Here is a 22,729-nt window from a genome sequence, read left to right as displayed (position 1 = left end):
AGAACATTTGGTGCAATGATGATAGTTTTGAAAAGACAGCTGTGGCGTGGCTTCCTCCATACTCTGCAACGGGGAGATCTCAATGGTAAGAGCCAATCAGGATGCATCAGAAGAGGGCGCAAGGGAGCAACTGCGTCTCCAAGCTTTTCCCTTCCTTTTTAAACTTTTTCCTTACTGTTTCATAATGGAAATTGGAAGGCACTGTACGTAAAAGTACGACCAGTACAAAGCACTAAGTACCAGGAGACATCCCAAGCGCCAGTGAAGCCAAAAAGCTGATTCTATAGAGAAAAGGACCGTACAGCAAAAATCAATGGACCAATCCTGCTTCACTGGAGATACACATCATCGACGAATGCACCAAACTGGTGTGCCCAGCATGACCCTTGAACTGGCCCACCACCACAGCAAATACACACTGACACATTTCCAGGGGTGACTAGTATATCCCATGAACTGATTCTGCACCACATCGGCAAACAGTACCTCAATGCTGTGATCTTTATAACCGTAATCTAACCCTGGACCACTGATGAAGTGCCACCCAGGGGTCGTCGGCACAATCTTTAACTCACCACGCATCATTGAAGGCACCCATCAACAAACTAGAACTCAGGAGCGGCCTGGGTGATCTTAAACTCAACCTGCAACGCCATTGCTTGATTGACAGCCACTTCCTAAATTCTGCGTCCGGTCTTATGCTGGTGAGTCCTACCTCACTGGGGTACCAATAGACTCCCTCCTCACTACTATCCAAACAGACCACGTGCAACCCTCTAAATGGTTTCTCCCACTGCCTCACTGGAGCAAGAGACTGATTCTTGAACAGATGAGGCAAATGAAATGACCCTGACAGGCCACCTGGCAAAGGTGGAAACCCTCAGTTCCCATTGGATCTTTCGGTCAATCACTCAAACCTGCTGTACTTTGTGGCGAATTGGAACAAAAAGACAAGTAATGCAGGTGTGCACTTTGGTTCAGAGGCAAAACTGACAATTATGGCAGAGAAGCAGCTGTGAGGACTAGATGGATGGAGGCCGGGGTCCCCAAGAAATGTAGGTGGCCTCGGGTTTGGCTGTAATGAAGGCGGTCTACTCCAGTGCATGATATCGGAAGCTCTTGGGGGAGTGGGGGGGCAGAGTCTTGCCACTAACAGTGCGGCACCGAGGAAGCTCTGGGGTGTGACCACAAACACATCTCAGCACTGGACACAGGATGGCTGTGGAAAAGGGAATAAGGGAAACCTTCAGAGGACACGCGAGGCGAAGTCCAGTCCAAGGTGCCCGCTTTACCAGGCTCGGCCGCGGCGGGATGATGCTGTTCCCCCTGAGGTTGCACACGCGTGGGTGAAAAGGCAACACAAGTGATGGTGTTGATGTGACACCATGACCAAGGCTTTATTTCAGACAAAAAAAAAAGAAGCAAATGCCCCATTCCTTGGGTTCTGGGTCTTGCGTTCCTTGAAGAGTGGACAGCATGATCGATGATCAATTTTCTTGTAGCCTTTAGACACCAAAGCGAACCACGACAACATGTTGGCCTTTCAGACAGTGAATCTGAGTGTCTGTCAGTGAGAAACATGAAAAGAAAAAAGGTAAAAGTGTGTGAAATGTTTGTGGGGAGGGGAAGCCACAATCCAACCAAAGACCCTCGGTCGTGTCCTTGTGAGAGTTCACGAGGAGTGAGGAGCACTCATTGCCCCACCCTCAAAGTGGTGGGGTGAAAATAGATATCTATAGGTCCCTGCAGATCCTGCAGTCTGTGTGTCCCCATTGTGGTTGGGAGGAGGTTTGTGCTACACCTCAGTCTGAAAGTCTCCTTCGGAGAGGCTCAATGTGACGCAGGGCTGCTCCCAATCCGCACAGTGCAGCTCAAGTCTGTCCATCGGCTTGGGCGTCATGGTGCTGAGTACGGAGGCTCGGTAGCTCTCCCACGCTTGCTGCTGGTGCTGCGCAGGGCTGGTCTTCTCCTGGAGAGCAAGGAGGAAAAGAAGGAAGAGTCAGGACACGGGAAGGGAATTGTACTGAGTGCACATGGAGGGCGCTTAGCAGCAACCTCAAGTAATGACACAATTGGCTTTATGTGGCATCCATTCCCTAACCACTGGCAATGTACGCTGCATATAATCACTATTCAGACTCTGCCGGGTCTGAAACCTTTGGCTCTCCAGAGATTTTGGACTAAGACTCCCAGGAGTCCTCTGCATTGATTATACTGGCTAGAGCTGATGGGAGTTGTAGTGCAAAACATTTGGTAAAGCAAAGCAAAGCTTGCAGACCCCTGATTCAGGAGGGTGGACAATCTAGGGAACACGATGGAAGGAAGGCTGAGAAGAACACAGACATGGAAGACAAAGCAGCAAAGAAAGAGAACGTAAAGCCCTCCGGATGAGTGAATGGCGGACACAGAAGGATGGGCCATTGTTTACTACAGAGAAGGCGCCATGCAAAAAGTATGATACAGCACAAGAGATAGAAGATATCAGAGTAAGGAGAAGACACTGTGGAAATGAGAGATGTGCAGGACGGTCGTAGCTGCTTCTTTCAGAGAACACCATGGAATGGGTGGGCAAGAGGCGATCTGGCATTCAAGATCTCCCATTCCAAGTAAGCTATGATGGCTAAGGAGGCCTTCAGGGGACCGATGCATCAACTGTTATTCTTGCATTGACCTGACCATCTATGCCACCCAGCTGTACTTCTGGCGGGATGGTCACTCAGCCTTCTATTCGCCTACCCTTCGGAACAGAGTTTATTATGAAAATCGTGAAATGTGGAAGGACAGGAGAGAAGGTAAATCGAGGGAACACAGGACAGGGCAATCCACCACCTCTTTCAAATCTGTTCTGTAAACAGAAGGCGGATCCGGAAAGAAGCGCGGATAACTCATGCCCTCATCCATCCATATCACATGCAAAAAATGAGCAATAGGTGCTCCTACATGCACATACCTATCACATGTGTGTCACGCCACAGGCCTCTGCAGCCCCTTAGAACCATTCTCTGTGGTGTGTTATGCTAATTCAGGAATGATCAAATCTGAACCCAGACGGACATGCATGTTGGCCGCTGTGATCGCTGCAGAAAGGGTAATTATTTATTTGTACGCTGTCTATATGATATGATATGGCATTTATAACACGCCTATAGACAAGTGTTTCAAGGCGCGACGAGACCTGGGAGGGGAAACAGAGGGAAGACAACCTAGTAGGCCAGGTGACATTGAGATTGTGCATGTGCAGGGGACGGGGGGGTATAAGGGGAAAAGTGTAGAGGGAATGGGGACGGGATAGAGCAGTACATAGGATAACAGTGAGATAAATAAAGGGTAAATAAATAAATAAAAGTGCAGCCATCCGGTGTCAAGTGCTAGTCGGGGCTGTAGGGATGGAGAACAGTCCCAGAGTGCAAGGGTTGCCAGGGGGGCAGTGCAGGTGTGCAACTGGCGGGGAGGGGACCCGGGCCCGAGATCAGAGGGAAGCCAGGTAACCAGTGCAGTTTCAGATTCAGCCAAGAGATCAGCAGGGGAGAGGTGGAGAGAAAGCAGAAGCAAAGAGGAAGGTCTTGAGGTGCTTCAGGAAATGGAGATGGTTCTCAAGTTTCAGAGGGGCCAGGAGGCTGTTCTAGAGGGAGGCCCCAGCAGAAGAGAGAGATCTACCACCAACTCGCTGCTTGCTGAAGCGACTGACCCTGAGAGAGTTGGAGGTGGATGAGCGAAGAGCTTGAGAAGGAAGATATTTAGGAAGAGAGAGTTGAAGGTATTGAGGCCATAGGCCCCAGAAGGCCTTGTGGACAATGCAGAGGGTTTTGAACTTAATCCTCGCTGCCACTGGGAGCCAGTGCAGAGATTTCAGTCCTGGAGAGATGCGATCCCTGGGCTTGAGGACAAGGACAAGTCTCGCAGTCCTGTTTTGGATGAGTTGCAGAGGGCGGAGAGTAGACGCAGGCAGACTGAGAAAGAGGCTGTTGCAGTAGTCCAGCCTAGAGAGACCCAGAGCTCTGGAGACAGTGAGCTTCTGGGGGAAGGAGAGGAAAGGAAGAATACCTCTGAGGAGGTACAGCTGGTAGTGTGACTTCTTAGAGACCTCAGAGATGTGAGGAGAGAAGGAAAGTGTGGAATCAAAGATGACCCTGAGGCTTTTAGCCTCACAGGTGGGAGCGGGAGAAGGCCAAGGGAGGCCAGCCAGAGAGTGACAGGAACGGAGGGAGCAGGTGTGCTGATGTGAAGAATCTCAGTCTTACTTGCATTAAGGCAGAGATCATTGGCGGCACACCACTCCTGGATAGCAGAAAGACAGTCAGAGATGTAAGAAGGGAAAGAAGTGGCAGAAGGGAGCCTGAAAATGAGTTGGGTGCCGTCTGTATAGCACTGAAAGTTGGGGCAGAGAGTGGGAATGCAGTGTGCAAGAAGTGCCAGGTATTGGTTCAAAAGACAGGGAGAGAGGTAAGACCCCTGGGGAACACCACAGGTAGGATAGAGATAGAGGAGAGGAAGGACCCAAGTGCAGTGCTTCAAAGCGCTCATAGAGCTAGTTGGAGTTAAATAATGTAACTGTACAGGACAGCTATAGGCATGTCAAAACCAGGTGGTGATAAGTGCATGTGAATAAGGTTGTAATTCTATAGGGATATACGTGTGCTACAGGAGTGTGGCAGCCTAATGATCTGTGTTAGATACTTGTATAAATCACAGTAAGGCCAGTTTATGGCTCTGAAGATGAGGAGGGGAGGGAGTACTTGATGATGCAGCCCAACAAGTAATCACCAGTGGGCCAGAAGGTCTGTACTGGAGAGTTGCAGGCCACACTACCATCAGTATAGTAAAGATAGCTTGATGACCCTCAGAAGCACCATCATGTGACGCTGGCCTTCAGTGGGTAGGTGGCCTGCTGGGAATACTTCCCTGATGCTGCTCTCCATGGTATCTCTGGTTCCGGCCAGCTTACCTATGTGGAGCCCTGGGGCATAAGGGAAGCTGGTCCCATACTGAGCGCTTACTGGGTTCCTCTGAGAAATACTGCACCTATGGCACTGCTTTCCAACCTCCTTCCCTGTGCCACAGTTGCCTACGTAAGTTAGCACTGCAGGATGGTGAACCCAGAGGACAATGAGGAAACTGCTCCTACCCAATCCATGCCTGGCCAAAGGGGATGCCAGATGGATGGGGCATAAACAGCAGCACTGCAGCCACCCTGCATAACCTACTCCACTCTGCATGACCACGGCAGTGCAGCCACCCTGCATAACCTACTCCACTCTGCATGACCATGGCAGTGCAGCCAGCCTGCATAACCTACTCCACTCTGCATGATCACAGCACTGCAGCTACCCTGCATAACCTACTCCACTCTGCATGACCACGGCAATGCAGCCACCCTGCATAACCTACTCCACTCTGCATGACCACAGCACTGCAGCCACCCTGCATAGCCTACTCCACTCTGCATGACCACAGCAGTGCAGCCACCTTGTATAACCTAATCCACTCTGCATGACCACAGCACTTCAGCCATCCTGCATAACCTACTCCCCTCTGCATGACCACGGCATTGCAGCCACCCTGTATAACCTACTCCACTCTGCATGACCACAGCACTGCAGCCACCCTGCATAACCTACTCCACTCTGCATGACCACTGCAGTGCAGCCCCCCTGCATAACCTACTCCACTCTGCATGACCACAGCACTTCAGCCATCCTGCATAACCTACTTCCCTCTGCATGACCACAGCAGTGCAGCCACCCTGCATAACCTACTCCACTATGCATGACCACAGCACTGCAGCCACCCTGTATGTATAACCTACTCCATTCTGCATGACCACTGCAGTGCAGCCACCCTGCATAACCTACTCCACTCTGCATGACTACTGCAGTGCAGCCACCCTGCATAACCTACTCCACTCTGCCTGACCACGGCAGTGAAGCCACCCTGCATAGCCTACTCCACTCTGCATGACCACAGCAGTGCAGCCACCTTGCATAACCTACTCCACCCTGCATGACCACGGCAGTGAAGCTTGCCCATCGGAACAAGGGCCTTTCTGTTCCAAACCTTTTAATGAAAGGAAGCAATCAAGGGTCCAGATAACATTTTAAAGTCGGAGTATTTTACTCCCTATTATTTGAAGGTAAGGAGTAATAATGTAATAACATACCATGTGTGAGTATTTTTAAGCAAGTAACATAATTTAACTCTAAAGCCAATATTTATTTTTATCCTAGTTCTCTGCCCTAAGTAAATCATGCAACTGAAAATAAAAACCTTTTAACTGTAAAGTGTGTGCCAAATGAAAGCTCCTTCCTGTGGCGCAGTTCTGCTGATGTCACTTTTCCAGACATGTAGGTGGGAGCAGAGTATAGGTTCCTATCCGTCTCATTTCTACAATTCTAGCTCTAAAACTGAAAGGTTTCTGCTGCCCCTTGCCAGAGCGGCCCTATGACAGAGCAGCCCCCTTAACAGATGTAAGGAAGGCATGGTATCAAAGTAAGACAGACGTAAGTGACCACAGTTCAAGGGTGTTTATTGAACAAGGGTGTGATGAACGCCAATCTAATCCTAAATCTACAGATGGGAGCAAGCTACGACCATCCAATAATAATAATGCAGTCCTAGTGCAGTCTCGTCAAATTAAAAGGGCAAGTACTGAAATAAACCTATTGCCAATCCTTACCTCTAAATACAAATAGTGTGGGGTAGTCATGAAAAGAAAGAAGTGTTCACAAAATGTTAAGTCGGGATGTTCAGCCCATTGGCCTCTCTTCCCCACGTTTACAGCATGAAACAAGGCGGTTACATTGGTGCATAGCAGACTCTCTGGCTTCCTCAACACAAGGACACTGTTCCATTATCAACTTCAGGGCCTTCTGTGCTCAAGTCTCTAAAGTTATCATAGTCTCTTGATTTAGAGGGCTGTATGTACCAAAATAAACAAAAAGTTCCTTTAAAAGTACTCAAGCCAGTTAAGTCACTCTTCACCCTGGATCCCCCTCATCCAGGCTCAGATGCCTTCTCCAATGTTTATAGAATATCTTTTCTCGTGTGACTCATGGTTCACCCCGGATCCCCACAGCTGGGATCAGATCATTACTCTTACACAATTATTTTCCCTCAGCCGGGCTCGGACCAATTGCAGGTCGTATTAGCTATCGAAGACTTTCGAATGTGCACAGGACCCGTTGCAAGACCACTTAGATTTCACAATTTCTATCTCTGTTGCATAGCTAACAGACCTTCAAATGAGCACCCACGTGATGCCAGACCACTGCCGGATATGGTATCTATTTTAGCATCAAAGGTTCTGTCACTCCTTGGATATTCAATTATATTTGTGTCACTCATCACATACACTTCACACTCTGTTCTTTGCAGATTTCTTCATACAATGTTTCTGCTTGCAACATTGGTTCTAACACAAACCGGTATGCTATCAGTCTCCCGACTCACCAGCTGTGCTGACTTTCCTGCTCAAGATGAAGAGGGGGGGGGGGGCAGTTCCAAAGAAGGAAGTCATCTGAGGAAAGCGATTGACCTCCTGATCTCTGTTTAGCGAAATGTTTTACACACAAAGAGTTGGTGCCAGAGGAGCGCAGGGGTCTAGAGGGGGAATATTAAGTAAGAGATAGTTGCAGATAGTGTGGACCCAGTCCCCAGGAAGCCTTGTGGATGATAGAGGGATTTGAATTTAATCCTAGAAGCAACCAGGAGCCAGTGAAGAATTTTTAGGGCAGGAGAGAGGCTGTCTCTGGGCTTGAGGCCAAGGATACATTTCACTGCCCTGTTCTGGATTAGCTGGAGGGGTCGCAGAGTGGAAGAAGGCCAGTGTATTGCTTCCCTTAGATTCATGGAGAGGGCCATCTCCTTACACACCACTTCCATTAAGATGTCAAATTTCCAAAGGAAGAAAAGTACTGGTCACTATAGTTTCTATCGCTGCAGCCATGACCTGAACTCCCTCTGATGGTTCAAGGCTTTGATTTTGCTCTAGATGCGTGTGGGAGTACATTCTATGTGGAAAAAAAGGAGTGGAACTATTTTACAGCAAAGGTTCCTGAGCTACATTTAAATGCAGTGCCAGCAGGCATGTGTGGGTTGGTGCCTCCTCCGTGAGCAACCTCTGCCTCCCAGCAATCCCGGACAGTTCCTTTTCCCCCATGCAGTTAGGCTATCCAGCTGCCAAATTATGGTGGCAGTGGCCAATCTAATGTTTCCTCATAAAGCTGAACAAATCACCTGCATCCACTGAGAATGGGAGGGATACCCCAAGACCCATAAGCACTTAAGGTGCAATGACAACCTGGTCTGTGGGAGCATCAATGATGCCAGCTTACAAGGATATAAAGTGCCGTGCACCATCATCCAGCTATTCTCTCAAAGGATAGGGCAGGGTCACTCTCGAGTGAGGAGAACCCATCCCGGTTCCCGTAGCGTTATCAGAGAACGGTATACACGCATTTCACAGATGTATTTTTCATCGCGTGTTTTTTCATCGCCGTTTTTATTTTGGGAAAGGGGGGTTAAAAAATTAAATGTATGGTTGTGGGTGTAAGGGAATAAAAAAAAAAAGGGGGTTTGGTAAACCCCCCAAAAAATAAAATAAAAAAACGATGAGTTTTTTTCGAAATAAAAACGGCGATGAAAAAACCCGCGATTAAAAATACTGCGGCGAAATAACGTAGAACCCTCAGAACACCCGACCCTGGCTTGAATGGGGAATGCAGTTGCGGCCCCCTTGACTTTGCCCCAGGATTCTGAGCTCATTTAGCGAAGGTTGTTGCAAGGGGGGAAAGAAATCAGACACAAAGAATCACAAAGCTACCCCAAGTTAGGAAAAACGAGGGGAGACTAATGGAAGGGGTTAGGATATGTGACAAAGTCGCAGACAAGAGTTCACGAAATTGGGTGGAACGCTCTCGAAGCGTGGAATGCTGTCTGCTCCATGATGCTGACCACAGAGTTGGTATATGAGGGGTTTCCCAGTAGTCTCTCACCCACCGCATCCAATCTACCTGCATCCACCCCAAAAGGTTCAGAATAAGATTCTAAAATATCAGACGATAAACCCAGACCTTAGGCTACTCAAAGAATATCGGAGAGAAAGATTACAAATGAGCGGTGGTCTGCACATCACACTGTAGACGCAATAACAATCTGACTATGTGGGCTCTGTGGCATGGTACAGGGAAGAGGCCACTTGGAGACCGGGAAACCGGAGGCAACGGTAGCAGGAAGCCAAGACACAAATACCAAACCAGAGATCCAAAAATGACATCCCTCCTAGTCCAAGTATCGGCCTGCAGAACCGAAACTGGTAACCCAACCACCATTCGATGGACTGGGTAAGACTCAATGTCCATGAACCAATCCTGTGCTTCCATTGTCAAAAGGCCTAGGTGTCCCTTAAAGTCGTTAGTGCCCCAATTCCTGTATGATCCTGAATATAAAAGGGCTCATACGAGAAGGGGGTGGGGACAGATCTTAGGCAGGTGGCTTTGGAAGTCCATCCACGGAGAGCAGTTGAGCTCAGCGAGGCAGGAAGAAGGGGGAGGAGAGAGCGGGAGGATGAGGAAGAGGATGGTGCAGGTGGAAGGAAAGATGCAGGAGGAAGGAAGGAGTATAAGGGAAGGGAGGGGTGGTGTTTTTCGAGGAAAGGACCCAGAAGAAGCAGGAAGCAGGATATAGAAAAAAAAGGGTTGGCGCTCAGGGAGAGAAAGACTAAGAAGGAGGAGGTTGAGAGCCGAGGGGAGGGAAAGAGGTTGCACTTGAAAAAGAGGGGAAAAGAAAGGAGGAGGGAAGGAAACGTCAACAAAGCAGTGTAGAAGTCCCACAGAAGCTGGAGAAAGCATCCACCTTCTGTATAGGTGAGGGGAGAGCTTTGCCCACAAACCTTTGGTGGAGCCTGGTCCAGTTTGAGACTGAAATGCAATGTGTGAGCAACCTGAGGCCGTCCTCACTTCTTCTCCGCAACATCCCCTGCTCAGGTAGCCAGGGAAGGGTCATTGTTATTGGATCTCGACCCTGGGCGTGGAGATGCGAGGGAGGATCACCTGGGTAGGGGGGACTTGGGGAATGGTAGAGGGATATCCTTGGGTGAGATGTGGTATCCCCCATTTCTATTGCATGATGAACCCTCAGTCCCAGCCACATTTATGGGATATTGCTACCCTTTTCCCTTTGTCCAGGATAACACCAAATACGCTATTGACTTAGAGACCATAGGAAGAGGGTGAAGAAGAGGAGGGCCACAGGCGAGACATGATATCCCCTGTTTCCTTGTAATAATCAACCTCCCCATCCCACTGCCTTCATAGTCTGTTATCAATCGCTACCCCTCATTCATACCACTATAGTACTGGGACAAGGAAGAGGTGACTAGGAGTGGTAGACACTAATATGTAATTTCACCACACTGGTACTGACACGAGGAAGAGGCCTGCGGAATGTTGAAAGGATTAGGCATGTCCAGAGAACTTCACTACCTATGGTGAGGCAATTGGGCCTGAGGATTCACACCTGCAACCTGTTAAATGTTTGCAGGTGTATAAAAAGGAGTGAGACCAGCAGTAGAGGAGCCACGGCGAGCGATGCGGGCATGAAGGAAGAGATACCTTGTGGAGAAGGAGGCTACCGAGAAACCAGGATGCCGGCAAGTTTCCAGGAGAGTCTGTGGCGCCAAGGCCCGGGCAGGCTGTGAGAGGGACCCAATGGTGAAAGCCAAGTGAATGTGAATCTGAACACAGATGTAATTACAAAAGAACCTGTGGGCAAGAAAGTCTAGGGTTACCGGTTGCATGATCTGTAATGGGTGGAGCGTGTGGGCAGACAACTGCGCCTAGACTGGCATACACTATCTGGGAAAGCCAAGGAAAGCTACATGTTTGAAAGCGACTGCTGAAGTGAGGCAGAATAAAGCAATCTGTACAAGCTGCCAAGAAACCAAGAGGAGTGTAAGAGATGACTTGGAACTGGTTTTGAATATAAAGAAACTGAAAATAAGTATAAATTGACAAGCTGGAAAAGCTGACATCTTGGGAAAGGGAAACCTAGACCTTATGAGCTTTGTTGCTGCCTTGAGGAAGGGCAACTCAAGGCCTCTCTTTGGAACTGTGTTGTCTTCTTGAGGAAGGGAACCCAGAGACATTGTGGAACTGTCTTGAACTTGGGGCAGGGGAGTTGGAAAGTAAGCCAGGAGCTGGAAGAAGCTCAGAAGTTTATTTGGAACACTATTTCTTTTGTTGCTGACATCCCTACACATTGTTCAGCTTTAGTTGTGAGAGGAAGGATAGATTTTGGACACAGGCAGGCTTAAGTTCAACTTACTGACTCAGACTTTCCTCAGTTTTTGTAGGTAGGGAAATCTCACCTTAGCATAGGGCATGTTAGACCTTAATCCATCCTGACATTTAAGTTCATAAAACTACTTTTGTTTGAACTTTGAATCTGTTGTCTGTGTCTTGCTTCATGAAGTCTCCACAAAGGCCAGAAGAAAGAAAGATATAGAGGGGGAAGAAATAAATACAACCCTGATAAGCTCTGGTACCCGAAAGGCATGGATACAGGATGAAGAAATATTAGGAGAACTGGGGAGAGAAGGGCAGGAAAGGAGTGATAAGCAAAGGGCATTGTTATTTACAATTTACACTGAGGCTGTGCTGTGATCGTAAGAATCTGTAGCCTGTGGTGGGCTCCTGAGGACCCGGACCCAGTTGCATGCTTCGGAACCTGAATTCCTACCGTGGCAGGCGAGATTGGGAAAAGTAACTACAGCCTGAAAATAGATCCAGACCAGGTGGGAAAGACGTCAACTGTCATCTAGATGTCAGAAATCCAAAGCCAGGAGTGCCAACTTAAGCTATTGTCACTCTGGCGGGTTTTGGACTTTGGGAGCCCAAAAGGAACTGCTCTGAGTGACTTGGACCTAACCCTGAGGCACTTGGACTTAGGATGACATTCCTAATGTTTCTCTTTGAACAGTCCCTCTCACCTGTTTTGTACTCCTTGCACCCCATGTGTGTACTGAGATGAATACTTGTTTATGATGCTACTTATACCCCTTTTGCGACCCCTTTGTTTTGATCTGATTAAATCATTGTGCTTGGGACCTTTTTGAGATTTTAGTCATCTGTCGATCCTCAGGATATGACATAACAGAATCTAAATTTGCAGGATGGTTTGGGTCCATCTACTTAATCAATGCCTTTCCAATGTCTCAAGCCTGAGATTTGTCAAAAAGGAACCAGATACTGGAGAAAAGGTTAACTTCACTTCTGGACGGTGTCTCACTACTCCTGCACAGCCTACTGGGATTCTAGTGCTGCAACCTGGAACTGTGCTAGTGCGAAAAAAGTCCAAAGGTTCCAGCCATGTGGCAGGGGTGCTCTTTGAGATACATTTTTAGAAATGATAATATTTGCATTTATTGAATAAATGGGTGTGTCATTTTTACAGAAATACCTTACAAGGCAGCCAACAACAGAGAGTGGAGGCAGTAGAGGGGTAGGGAGCATGTACATAAGGGCATTGCTGTATTGAGTGATGGATGTGTGCCGGGTGGCGAAGGAGTAAGAGTGAGAACACGTACCGGGGACTGGAGGATGTGACAGTGTTTACTTTTTTTGTAAATACAAGTTTCTATTAGTGGTATGCCTAATGAACAAACACATTAGGAATCCTGGTTTTGAGATAATTCTCGAATCATTCCCCCCTTCCCGTGTCCTCCACTCCTCATCCCCACTCCTCATCCCCACTCCTCTTTCCCCTGTTGTTCCTATCAACTCAGTCTGTGACTTCTAGTGTATTCCATGGAGTGCCTCGGAGCACCTCCTCCCCAGACCCATTAAGTTCCTCTTTCGCTCAATCCTCCCCCGACCATTGCCCCCATATTTTGCAATCCTTGGTTGGGCACCCTCTGGATCTACACCTCCTTGCTTCCAGTGCACAGCATTGGTCCATTCCGTGCCTCTATAATGCAATCCTGGAGGCCATGGGGCTTCCCAATGATGCTACATTGTCTCTCTTGGCCACCATCAGGGCTGTCAGCAGCTTCTTTTCCCAATGTAGGGCCTCACATTCACTCAAATCACCCAAGAGCACTACCCTAGGGCACCTTGGAATGTGTGCCCACAATAATCCATGGCATGTTTGCAATAACCCTTCTCCAATAGGATCACATCCTTGGGCAGCTCCAGGTTGGGTCTATAAATATTCCGACTGCTGCCTTAGATGTAAGGCAGTCTGTATCAGTGGCCCTCCCCGATCCGATACAATCCCCCCCCCCCCGCCCCCGGTATAGCACATTGTATGTAATATTTTATATTGCACTAGACGTAGCATAGTGGAAATGTTAGCTTCTCTGGGCACCAAAAAGGTTTCTACCCACTCCCCTCCCTCCAGGGATCCCAAATCTGTACCCCACCTACTGTTCAGCTTGTCAGCATGGTTGGGGGCGAGGGACGAGACATTAACAATACTGTAGCACAATATTGTAAATTCCCCTTCTTTCAAATCCTCTGACATCAAGTTTGCCCTGGGACATCCCAATAGTTTGTTGTTGAGAGTATGCCTGAGTCTTATATAGGTGTATATATCCTTATTGGCAATCAGGTTCGGTGGCCAGGCTCGTGGAAGACATCTGTTCCCCTCCTTATTTCTTAGCTATCCAAAGAGTCTGATTGTCCAGTTGATTCATTTCCGGTAGGGCCTGATTTTCCAATAGTGGCGATTCCCATGCCACTCTCCCTGCCCTCCCCAATGCCCTGTTAACCTTCTTCTTTATTTGTATTTTTCTCTGCCCAGCCGTCGGTAGCAATTTCCCTTGGGGGCTCAATACAACATCTGTATGGGGGGGGGGGGGTGTCCCTCCATCAACTCCCTCTCTAGTCTAACATTGTTCGTGTCTGGGTTTCCAAAAATCAACTTGTTCAATGTTTGCCGCTGAGACACCCAGTAATATTTGTGTATATCCGGAAGCTCTAGACCCCTTCCCAGACCAAGCGCAACAGCGCCTTGTGCCATTCTCAGGGCCCTCTGTCTCCGAATCACCTCTCTTTATAGGCTTTTGATCTTTTGGAAGTCCTCATTCGGTATAATATTTGTTGAACATTGACAGCCTGAGGCCAGTATTTACACAGTGCATGGAGTGGTGCCCAAGGCAGAACGCAGAAATGATGGTTTGTGCAATTAGTTGGGACAGGACAGTGGAAGAATTTTGAGGACTCCTTCCGACACCAGCAGGTGGAGTTTGAGCTCTGTTATAAGGCGTTCCACAGAAGAGATGGCTTTAATGGTCATGGGAGGAGGGGCGAGAGAGCATTCCAGTGGAGTGGGCCATGTATGGAGGAGGAAAGAAAGTGGGAGAAGGCCCAGCGAGGACTGGGAACTGATGGGTTGTGGAGAGCCCTGGAGTGGAGAGATAGAGTACAGAAGGATGCAGTCAGCGTGGTAGTGAGGGGTGAGTTTAGGAATGGGTACATAGATGACTAGCAGGAATTACATACAGAGAACATTTTTTGCATGGAGAAACATCCAGAGTGGTGATGGTAGGCAGAGGAGGGTGTGAAGGTTCCAAAGGGGTGGGAGGTTGGGTTGGGAAGGGGTGGTGGTGTTGCAATATTGAAGACTTGAATAAGGGAAGCGTAAAAGTACAGACCTAGAGCAAAAGCAGGATTGTGCAGTAGTTTAGTTGGCTGAACACGAGATTACAAAGATTAGGGTTTCAGCGACTGGTGTGCATGGTGTGGGCACAATGTTTAATGTTTGGACGGTCCGCCATAGCTGTACTGGCAGTGGCCACAGTGAACTTGAAAAGTTCAGGTGGCTGTAAAAATAAACTCAGAAGCTGCGAAACCATGCGTGAGGGGTTTAGCGAGTGTGAGGGTGAGAGAGAAAATGAATAAGGCAGAGAAATGTGCAGAGGAGAGTGTGGGAGAGATAGGAGGAGCGGAGAATGAGGAAAAGGGCGGGAGAGATAGAAAGGCGCACAAAGTCTGCCATATCTTTGTGATGTTAGTGGAGAAGGAGGAGACAAAGTAATTGCCAGAGCGAGAAAGGAGGACACAGCTGTTCTTAGGAGAAGAAACAGATGGTCTGGAGGGTTCTCGATATTATTCAGAGAGAGGAAACAGAATGAGTGTACTAGCAATATTTGGCTGTCTTGAGATAGGCCGGGTCAGGAGACAATCCTTGTAGGCACTCAGGAGGGTGAGGGATCGGTCTATGCACCAGCAGCATAAGCAGCAACTCATGGTTGGCCTCTGCAGCTGGATGGCGAGGGGATCCAAGGTTAAAGACGTGGTTGGGGTGAAGGAAGGGGCAGGGTTGTGATCACTGAACGGAGCAAACAGTGCAGAGATTATTTTAATAACGGTAACTCCAATGGATTGGGCAAGTGGAGGAGCGAGATCCTGGAGCAAGCTGTTGACTTGATTGAGGAAAGGGGCGATAGAGACTGGCTTTAATTTACATATGGTGACAGAGCTGGGAAAGGGGGATGGGGACCTGAATAAGAGGGTGGTCATGGGGTTTGGGGTGTCAATTATTGGAGCAGAGGCGACCAGAGTGGTGTGGTTTTGGAGGTTATGACGGTTGACCAGTGAGTGGTTAGAGAGAGTGGAGTCAAGTAGGAGCATTTGGGGCGTAGAGATTTTGGAGGCAAGTAGGCCCCCCATTATGAAGGCAGGGACATCAGTTGTCTATTCTAGCCGTACGCTCCCTTTCAAGCGTTGTGCCCTGATCAAATCCCTGGCAAAGGGGACCCTTGAAATGCAGATCAACTGAGGCAGAGCAGATGTTGTATCAGACCAGAACACTGTGAACAAGAGACTGTCAGGAGTCATTAGGTTCCACATAAATCTCTCTCTGGACTCTCTATCCAGCTAATTGCTGCCTCTGTTACAACTAGAGATGAAGGTTATCAGGTCTCATCATTCATAATTTACTTACACTGCAGGCGTTCCGTTCTCCGCCTCCCCCGGAAGAGATGCTCCAGCGCTTCTCCCTCTGTGTTTGAAGGACATGCATAGGGAGAAAGACACTAAAGGTTAGGGGGAGGTCTCTCAGACATGAAGGCACAAACAGCTTTCAAAGACCATTCATGTATTTGTTAACTGGTAAAAGGACACCGCTGGTGAGATCCTCTTCTAATGATTCCCTAATTTTTGGTACACAAAATAAAGCTTTTGTTTTCTTTACAAATGTATTTGCTTGCAGCACATTTTAAGATGTCAAACAAACAGAATAGATTAAGCTGAATAAAACATAAGATGATGTCTATTTTCTGAATGAAGAATTATTGGAAAACAGGCATCCTTACCAATAAACAAAAGTGCTCTTTTTTTTAATAACAAATACAATTGCTTAAAAGAGTGGAAATGTACAATAATGCTCCCATCAAATCTTTGCCCGACCCCCTTTGCACATGAATGTGCTATATCTGCCTGCCAACCTACTGTACCCTCTCCCGGAAATAAAGGATGACTATTGAGTCGTGGGCTTGTAGATAAGACAGCCATTGGAGGTATTACCTACAACCCTACCATCTTCCATTGCATATCTGTGGTATTAGCATCATTGACCTAAAAACATTTGATCGAATTTGTTTGGCCTTTTATTTGGTCAAATTGAATTAAATATATATATGGGTTGGTTACGGGTATAGATTATGTTGAGGGGAAGTGGGGGGTTTGAGGCGGATCCCCCCCGCATTTTAGACTGAAAAAAGGTCTAAGAAATTAGATCAAATGTGATTAGGCCAAATGTTTTAGGTCAAATAGACCAAAACCCATAGATAGTACATCCTCCACAGCATATGGACCACTCATGTGCCCACCTGACCCCACATTGTTCGTCTACATCTCTTTCTCCATTCTTCCCCCACCCTGCCGGTACCTTCTGTTTGCAGAATACCACTATCTCCTAAGCAGAAACTCTACCTTCTTTTTCAATGGTGAGTGTATGGCCATAAAGGTCTGTATCCTTATTCATGATATGATATGCTAGTTTATTTATATAGCGCCAATACACAATGTGTTTCAAAGCGCTTCAAGGCAAGGGAGGGTACAAGGGAAATACAATGACATTCTTACAGGCCATGAACAGTAAGGATGTGAAATTAACTATCGTACTCAGCCAGACGACATTTCAAATAGTGCAAGAGCTAAGACATAGATGAGGAAGGGAGGGGGAGAGTGGGGAGGAAATGGAAACAGACAGGCGACTACCATACTAGGCCTGACAACATTTCTGGTAGAGCCGGAGAAAAACAAAAGGTGAGGGAGAGGGGTGCAGAAAGGCAGGCGAGGTTGCTATCATACTAGGTCCAGGGACTATTCTGATAGAGTAAGTGCATATAAGAATGTAAGGGGCGGAGGGAAGGTGTTAGGAAAAGGGAGAAAGGGAGAGGAGGAGAGAACAGAGAGTAAGCAGTCAAAAAGAGTGGAGAAGCAAGAGGGGAGAGAAAATACAATTGCAGAAGTCAGTAGTAACACATAATGTTGCAAGCCTGGATACAGGATGAAGATGGGAACAGCATGATTCAGGGCCACCATGGTGATTAGCACAGTAGTGACAAGAGGAGAGTAACAAGTAGTAACAAGAGGAGAGTAGTTCTCGGGGGGGGGGGGGTTACCAGTACAAGGAGTGCAGCAGGGGGCAACACACACCTCAAGCAATGGATGTATACATTCTGGGACGAATGCCAGGGTATTGTCACTGTGGGACGTAAAGGAGCTGAGAATACCACTCAATAGAAGGTTGAAGCATCCAAACAACTGAGAGAAAACACCCAACCAAATCTCCCGACCAGCATAACCTTAGTTAAAGCATCAGCCAGCCTATCTCCACAGTGACGTAAATGCCCTTCTTTGGCGAGCCCGTAGATAACCACAGGGGAGGAATTAAAACAGGAACCCAGATTTACCCACTGTCTATCCTGTCCACACAAATACAATTTCCCAAGCTACAGGGAAAATATGCCAATCTGTAATATAGGCGGACCTCGAAATCAGTCCTGATAAAATGTTGCCTCGACATAGCTTCTGGATAGGACAGGAATAGACGGGAGAACCATCCTGTAAGGAATTCGACCATCCGCACAGGGAGAGTACGCTCGCCTGAGCTTTTTGATTTTTGTTTTCTTTAAAAAAATGAATGATGGGAGATCAACCTCCAGAAAATATGTGGGGCCATTCCCGCACATATTTTTCACGCTCACTGCAAAGCAGAAAAATAGTCATGTACTCTAGGAGGACACAGTTTACCAGTGCTGGCCTCCCCTGTCGTGTAGCCGACACCTGGCAGCTGTGGGTACATCAAAAGCCTCTAGCCGTGGGCACCCTGATTAGCATTTCAAGGCCCCATGGATTTGCATCTCCATTGTAACACCTTGCTGGTGGTGGCAAATACTGAAGACTTTTAATTAGCAGGCTTCAGGGAAGGCCTGGATGCAGGGAGTGACAATGGAGACCAGAGATCAACACCTCTTTGTAATGCAATGTGTCAACTTGGTACTAACACCCCTACTTGGTATGAAAGGGCAGTCAATGTCCTGTCTGGAACCAATCATTTCAGAGCAGAGTTGCCTGCAACCCCCTACTTCAAAGGAAGCCCATGTTTTGACCAAGCGCTGCATAGGGCTCAGTTAATTAGGGAGACACTTTGATGCACAGTGGAAAGGGAGCTGGGTGGAACTTCGAAGTATATGTTGTCACCCTTCCCCTGTCTGTTGCCAAGTGATCTGATTCTAACCTGAAGCATCACTGAAGATTGTTGGTGGGTACCCAGGATTGGGTCATTAAGGTGGGCTTAGCCTGGACCCATCACTGGGGCCCGTTTGACCATAAAAGAGGGCTAAGCCCCTCATTAATCAGATCATCTGAAGACTTTGCAAGGAGTAACAAGAAGGACTAATTTGGACCGCAGCTGAAGGTACAGTTTACCTTACATCTTCTGCAGTGAAGGAAGGCCAGGAGTTCCAAGAGGGAAGCAAGATCCCTCCCCTAAACATCTCCTAGGGAACAGATGGAGATACCAGACTCAGGGGACAGGGCCAGCAACTCAGAACAGGTACCCGGCCAACAAACAGAGTGACCTATTAGGTTCTGACAGCAAGCTTCCTAGGTGGGATGTACTGGAGAGTCTCTGGACAAAGGACAAGGCCGTTGCCTGCTAACAACCTCCTAAGATTTGGGCTGTCCGCCTTGAAAGTACACAAGCCCTGCGAAGAAGATAAGAGGAGTGCCACACAAGTATCATCCAGAGTCCATCTTTTTAAGGAAAATTTCGAGACAGTTGAGTACTCGTACCGCATCCGGCTGCCCCGCTGACTCGTGTCACGCCACAGTCACCAGAGCCATCCGAGACGTCTCAACCAGCATTCCAGATCTGCCAACCAGCAAAGAGACAATGATTCTTTGCCCGAGCCACTGCGCTGGACAGCCTCTAGACGTCTGTCCAGCCTCGCCTGCCGAACTGTCTGCCGCCTGGTACCCGCAGCTGTCTACCACCACTAACTCTGTCTCACGGTCTGCAAATCGCCCTGGAACTGCCTCGACAATGTCGAACACCAAGAATTTCTTCAGCACCAGGTACATCGTGGTTCTGCCTCCTTGGTCCTTCTCCAAATGCCCCTAGAGACAGTTATGACCCTTTGCCCCTTTGGTGTTGAAACCAAATAATCTTGAACTATAAGACTGTTTACTTTACCAATTACCCTCCTGTCAGTATCCAGAGTGCATCCCTTTCCTTTGTGAAACTGTCTATCCTCTGTGTTACTTTACAGTGTGGGTTGTAATTGTAGTGTGCTAGAACTGTCTGTTGTAGTAATAATAAAGTAGATATTTGTGTACAAACTTGACTGTACAGTCCATTTTATAATTGGGTAATAACTGTATTTTCGCTGTGTTGCTACTAACCAACGATCCACGACCTTGCAGAGATAAGCCTGCCGTTCCATCCACGTTACCAACATTGGAGGTCTAATAATTTACTTGTATTCCATTCTGTTTGGATGCCTTCTGGTGTACTAGAGGTGTGGGGTTGATTGATGGTTTAGAAACCAATATTCATCCCTGGACCACTGGTGCCCCGGAAGTTGATTCATCACACATCCACCCTGTTCAAACCTGCCAACAATTTCCAGGAATTTGAAAAACCTATAAAATCCAGGGATAGTGAACTGGTTGTCAATGCCCTCGAAGTAGCAGATGAAGAAGAAGAGATGCCTCCCTATATAACCCCATCTCCTACTCTAGATAAGAAATGTTTCTCTTGTGAGGGATTGGTCATAAAGTGAGGGATTGCCCCCCCAAATAAAATGAATTTCCCCACTATCTCCTCATTTATAGAACACGGTCAGGAAGAGGAAGTTAAGAAATTGATTACCAAACTACCCTTTGCTAATATCCTCTGTGCCCAAACCGCGTCCTTAAAACCAAAACTAGAAGACAAGAGAGTATAGGTGATTTCTCCTCGGGGAAAGAAATTGAAAAAGAACAAAGGTAAAAATCAATACCACTGAGCAGGAAATAACACCTCACATCGAATCCCTGCCACCCTTCTAGGTAAACAAATATGGGCCAATCTAGAAAGTGAAAGTAAGCAATAAGCCAAAAAATCAGAGGTACTTCCAAGGGGTTGGAAAGGGTTAAAAAAATAAGGAGTGGGTTGTACCAATGGCCATATAGAAAAACATCCACAGACCCAGATACCGGTTAGCATCATGGGCGAAGAAATATGGCTAAAGGTAGCAGTGATCCCCAACCTACCAACACGATTGGTAATAGGCAGTAACGTCCCACACTTTCACCAGTGGGTGACCCGAATTGCTGAGATACAAAATGGAAGTGTTCTTACCCCGAGTAGAGCATTTCCCAGAGAAAAACCAAAGATGCCAGCATGTTCTTTATATGGGGAAGCAACCTTCTTAAGGAGAAGGGTATGTGACGAATACCTGGGTACTGTCACTGCTTCCAAGGTGGGATCCCCTTCCCATGAGGCCAGTTAGGTGAGGCTGCAAGCCGATGTTCCCCCTGGGGTTGGAACTCAGCGGGTGGATCTCATGGGGAGAGAATTTCTTCATGGGACTGGTGACGACGGCCCTAGGAGAAAGCAGCTTACATTTACCCCTTTGGTGTTACCACTGACCTCATTCCCCATTCAGATACATCGGGTTCCCCATACCACTATATGTTATAGATAAGCAGAGGGTATCCTTGATAAGACTGGAAGGGAGAGAGGGAGACTTACCCAAGTTTAATGCAAAAGAAGACTGAGATGAGAACCAACACACGCGCTACAGCTGTCAAGAGGCAGCCCTGATGGTAAAAAGGGAAGAAGGACTCAATTGTCTGTTGAACCAGCCCTGGCAATGAGACGCTCGTCCTGTGGCAGGGTAACCGAAGACTGAGAGTCAGGACGCAGAGAGTTGTGATGACCAGAGAGGTCCAGGCGAAGTGGACCTAGCAGAAGCAGAGCAAGAAGGAAGGCATGGGCAGCCACAGACGTGAGGCAGAATCCGAAGGTGCGGAATTGCGAGGAGAAGTAGAATGCTGAGCGTTGCAACAGCAGAGAAGCTCTGCTCTGCCACCAGAAGGGACTGGAGATCGCCCGCAGATTAGAACGGTGGCTAGGCAATTGTGGGAGCTAAAGAAGCTGAAAACCCACACAAACATATCCCGAAGAGCACAAAGGGATACATTTGGCATTATATTTTATACAAACTTTGTGAACCACACTAACACATCCTGAAGAGCACAAGGGATTATAAGTGGCAATATATTCGATACAAACTTTGTGAACCATGCAAGCAGATCCCAAGAGCACAAGGGGATACAAAAGGCATTATATTTGATGCAAACTTTGTAAATGACGAATTACATCCACATGGGTATGAAAGCAGCATTTCACAGAGTGACAAGAACTTTGTAAAGCAGATAAGCTGTCATGATTCCTGCCCCTCATGTCCCCAGCCCTCCAAGATGTCAGGCTGGAGCCAGGCCACGATCACCTACATGGCCCCCAAGGGCCTCTCCACCCCTCCAAAGACCCACTTGGAGTCAGACTTGGTGCTTGGGGCACCAGACTCACTCACTCCCATAGGATAACATTAGGGATTGGACTTGTAGTGCATTGATGGGGACAAGATGGATGCCCCCACATATTTCGGTTCCCAGAACTGCATGTGCGGTCTAGTCTTTTGGGTGTGGTTTAGCGCAGATGCACCTGGGATACCCAGAGACTATTTAAGCCACACCCAGGCTGAGAAACATGCTTTGCGTTTTCTGCACCTGCAGCTTGACACTCACCGTGTTCGGATCGGTCTCCAGTAGGCCTGCATCTTTCTTCTGCGCTGAGCTCCTGCAAGAACAAGAACACCGTTAGGAACAGCCTTACCTTGCAGCGCTTCTGCCCATCAGTCATCGCTCCTTCTGTTCTGCAGGCATCTTCGGCGGTGTCATTCCCATCCCGGCACGCTGCTTCCTAAGGAAAAGGGAAAAGACCATAAAAAAGGCATTAGTAAGCATTATGCAAATCTTTGCTTATTTTTAAATACTGTACGAGCTTCAAACACTTAGCTGAATCCCAGCCGCTCTGGGGGAACTCTGTCTCCGGAACTTCTCATCCATCTGCAAGAGGGAAAAGACACTCCAGGTTAGCGTGGAAACATCTAGAGGCGCCGCATACCGCGATTACCGACTGCATTTGTTCTTCATAACCGCCATCCACGCTGAAAACG

General features: G+C 47.8%; 1 protein-coding gene across 12 annotated transcripts in view; it reads right to left on the bottom strand.

Annotated features, from left to right (window-relative positions):
* Positions 1-1,795: 1,795 nt before the first annotated feature.
* ADGRB2 (adhesion G protein-coupled receptor B2) overlaps positions 1,796-22,729 on the bottom strand; it is a 1,170,899-nt gene continuing 1,149,965 nt past the window's right edge. For all 12 annotated transcript variants that reach the window (XM_069622503.1, XM_069622504.1, XM_069622505.1 and 9 more), the window contains 2 exons: positions 15,940-15,996; positions 1,796-1,969 (listed from right to left, as the gene is read on the bottom strand). In XM_069622503.1, coding sequence (XP_069478604.1) covers positions 1,796-1,969; positions 15,940-15,996 — 231 coding nt within the window. The remainder of the gene's footprint in view (positions 1,970-15,939; positions 15,997-22,729) is intronic.

This window comes from Ambystoma mexicanum, chromosome 11 (assembly GCF_040938575.1).
Source record: "Ambystoma mexicanum isolate Mex_15411 chromosome 11, UKY_AmexF1_1, whole genome shotgun sequence".
In the NCBI taxonomy this organism is placed as follows: Eukaryota; Metazoa; Chordata; class Amphibia; order Caudata; family Ambystomatidae; genus Ambystoma; species Ambystoma mexicanum.
Note: the sequence above shows the minus strand (reverse complement) of the source record. Positions and strands in the feature narration are given on the sequence as shown.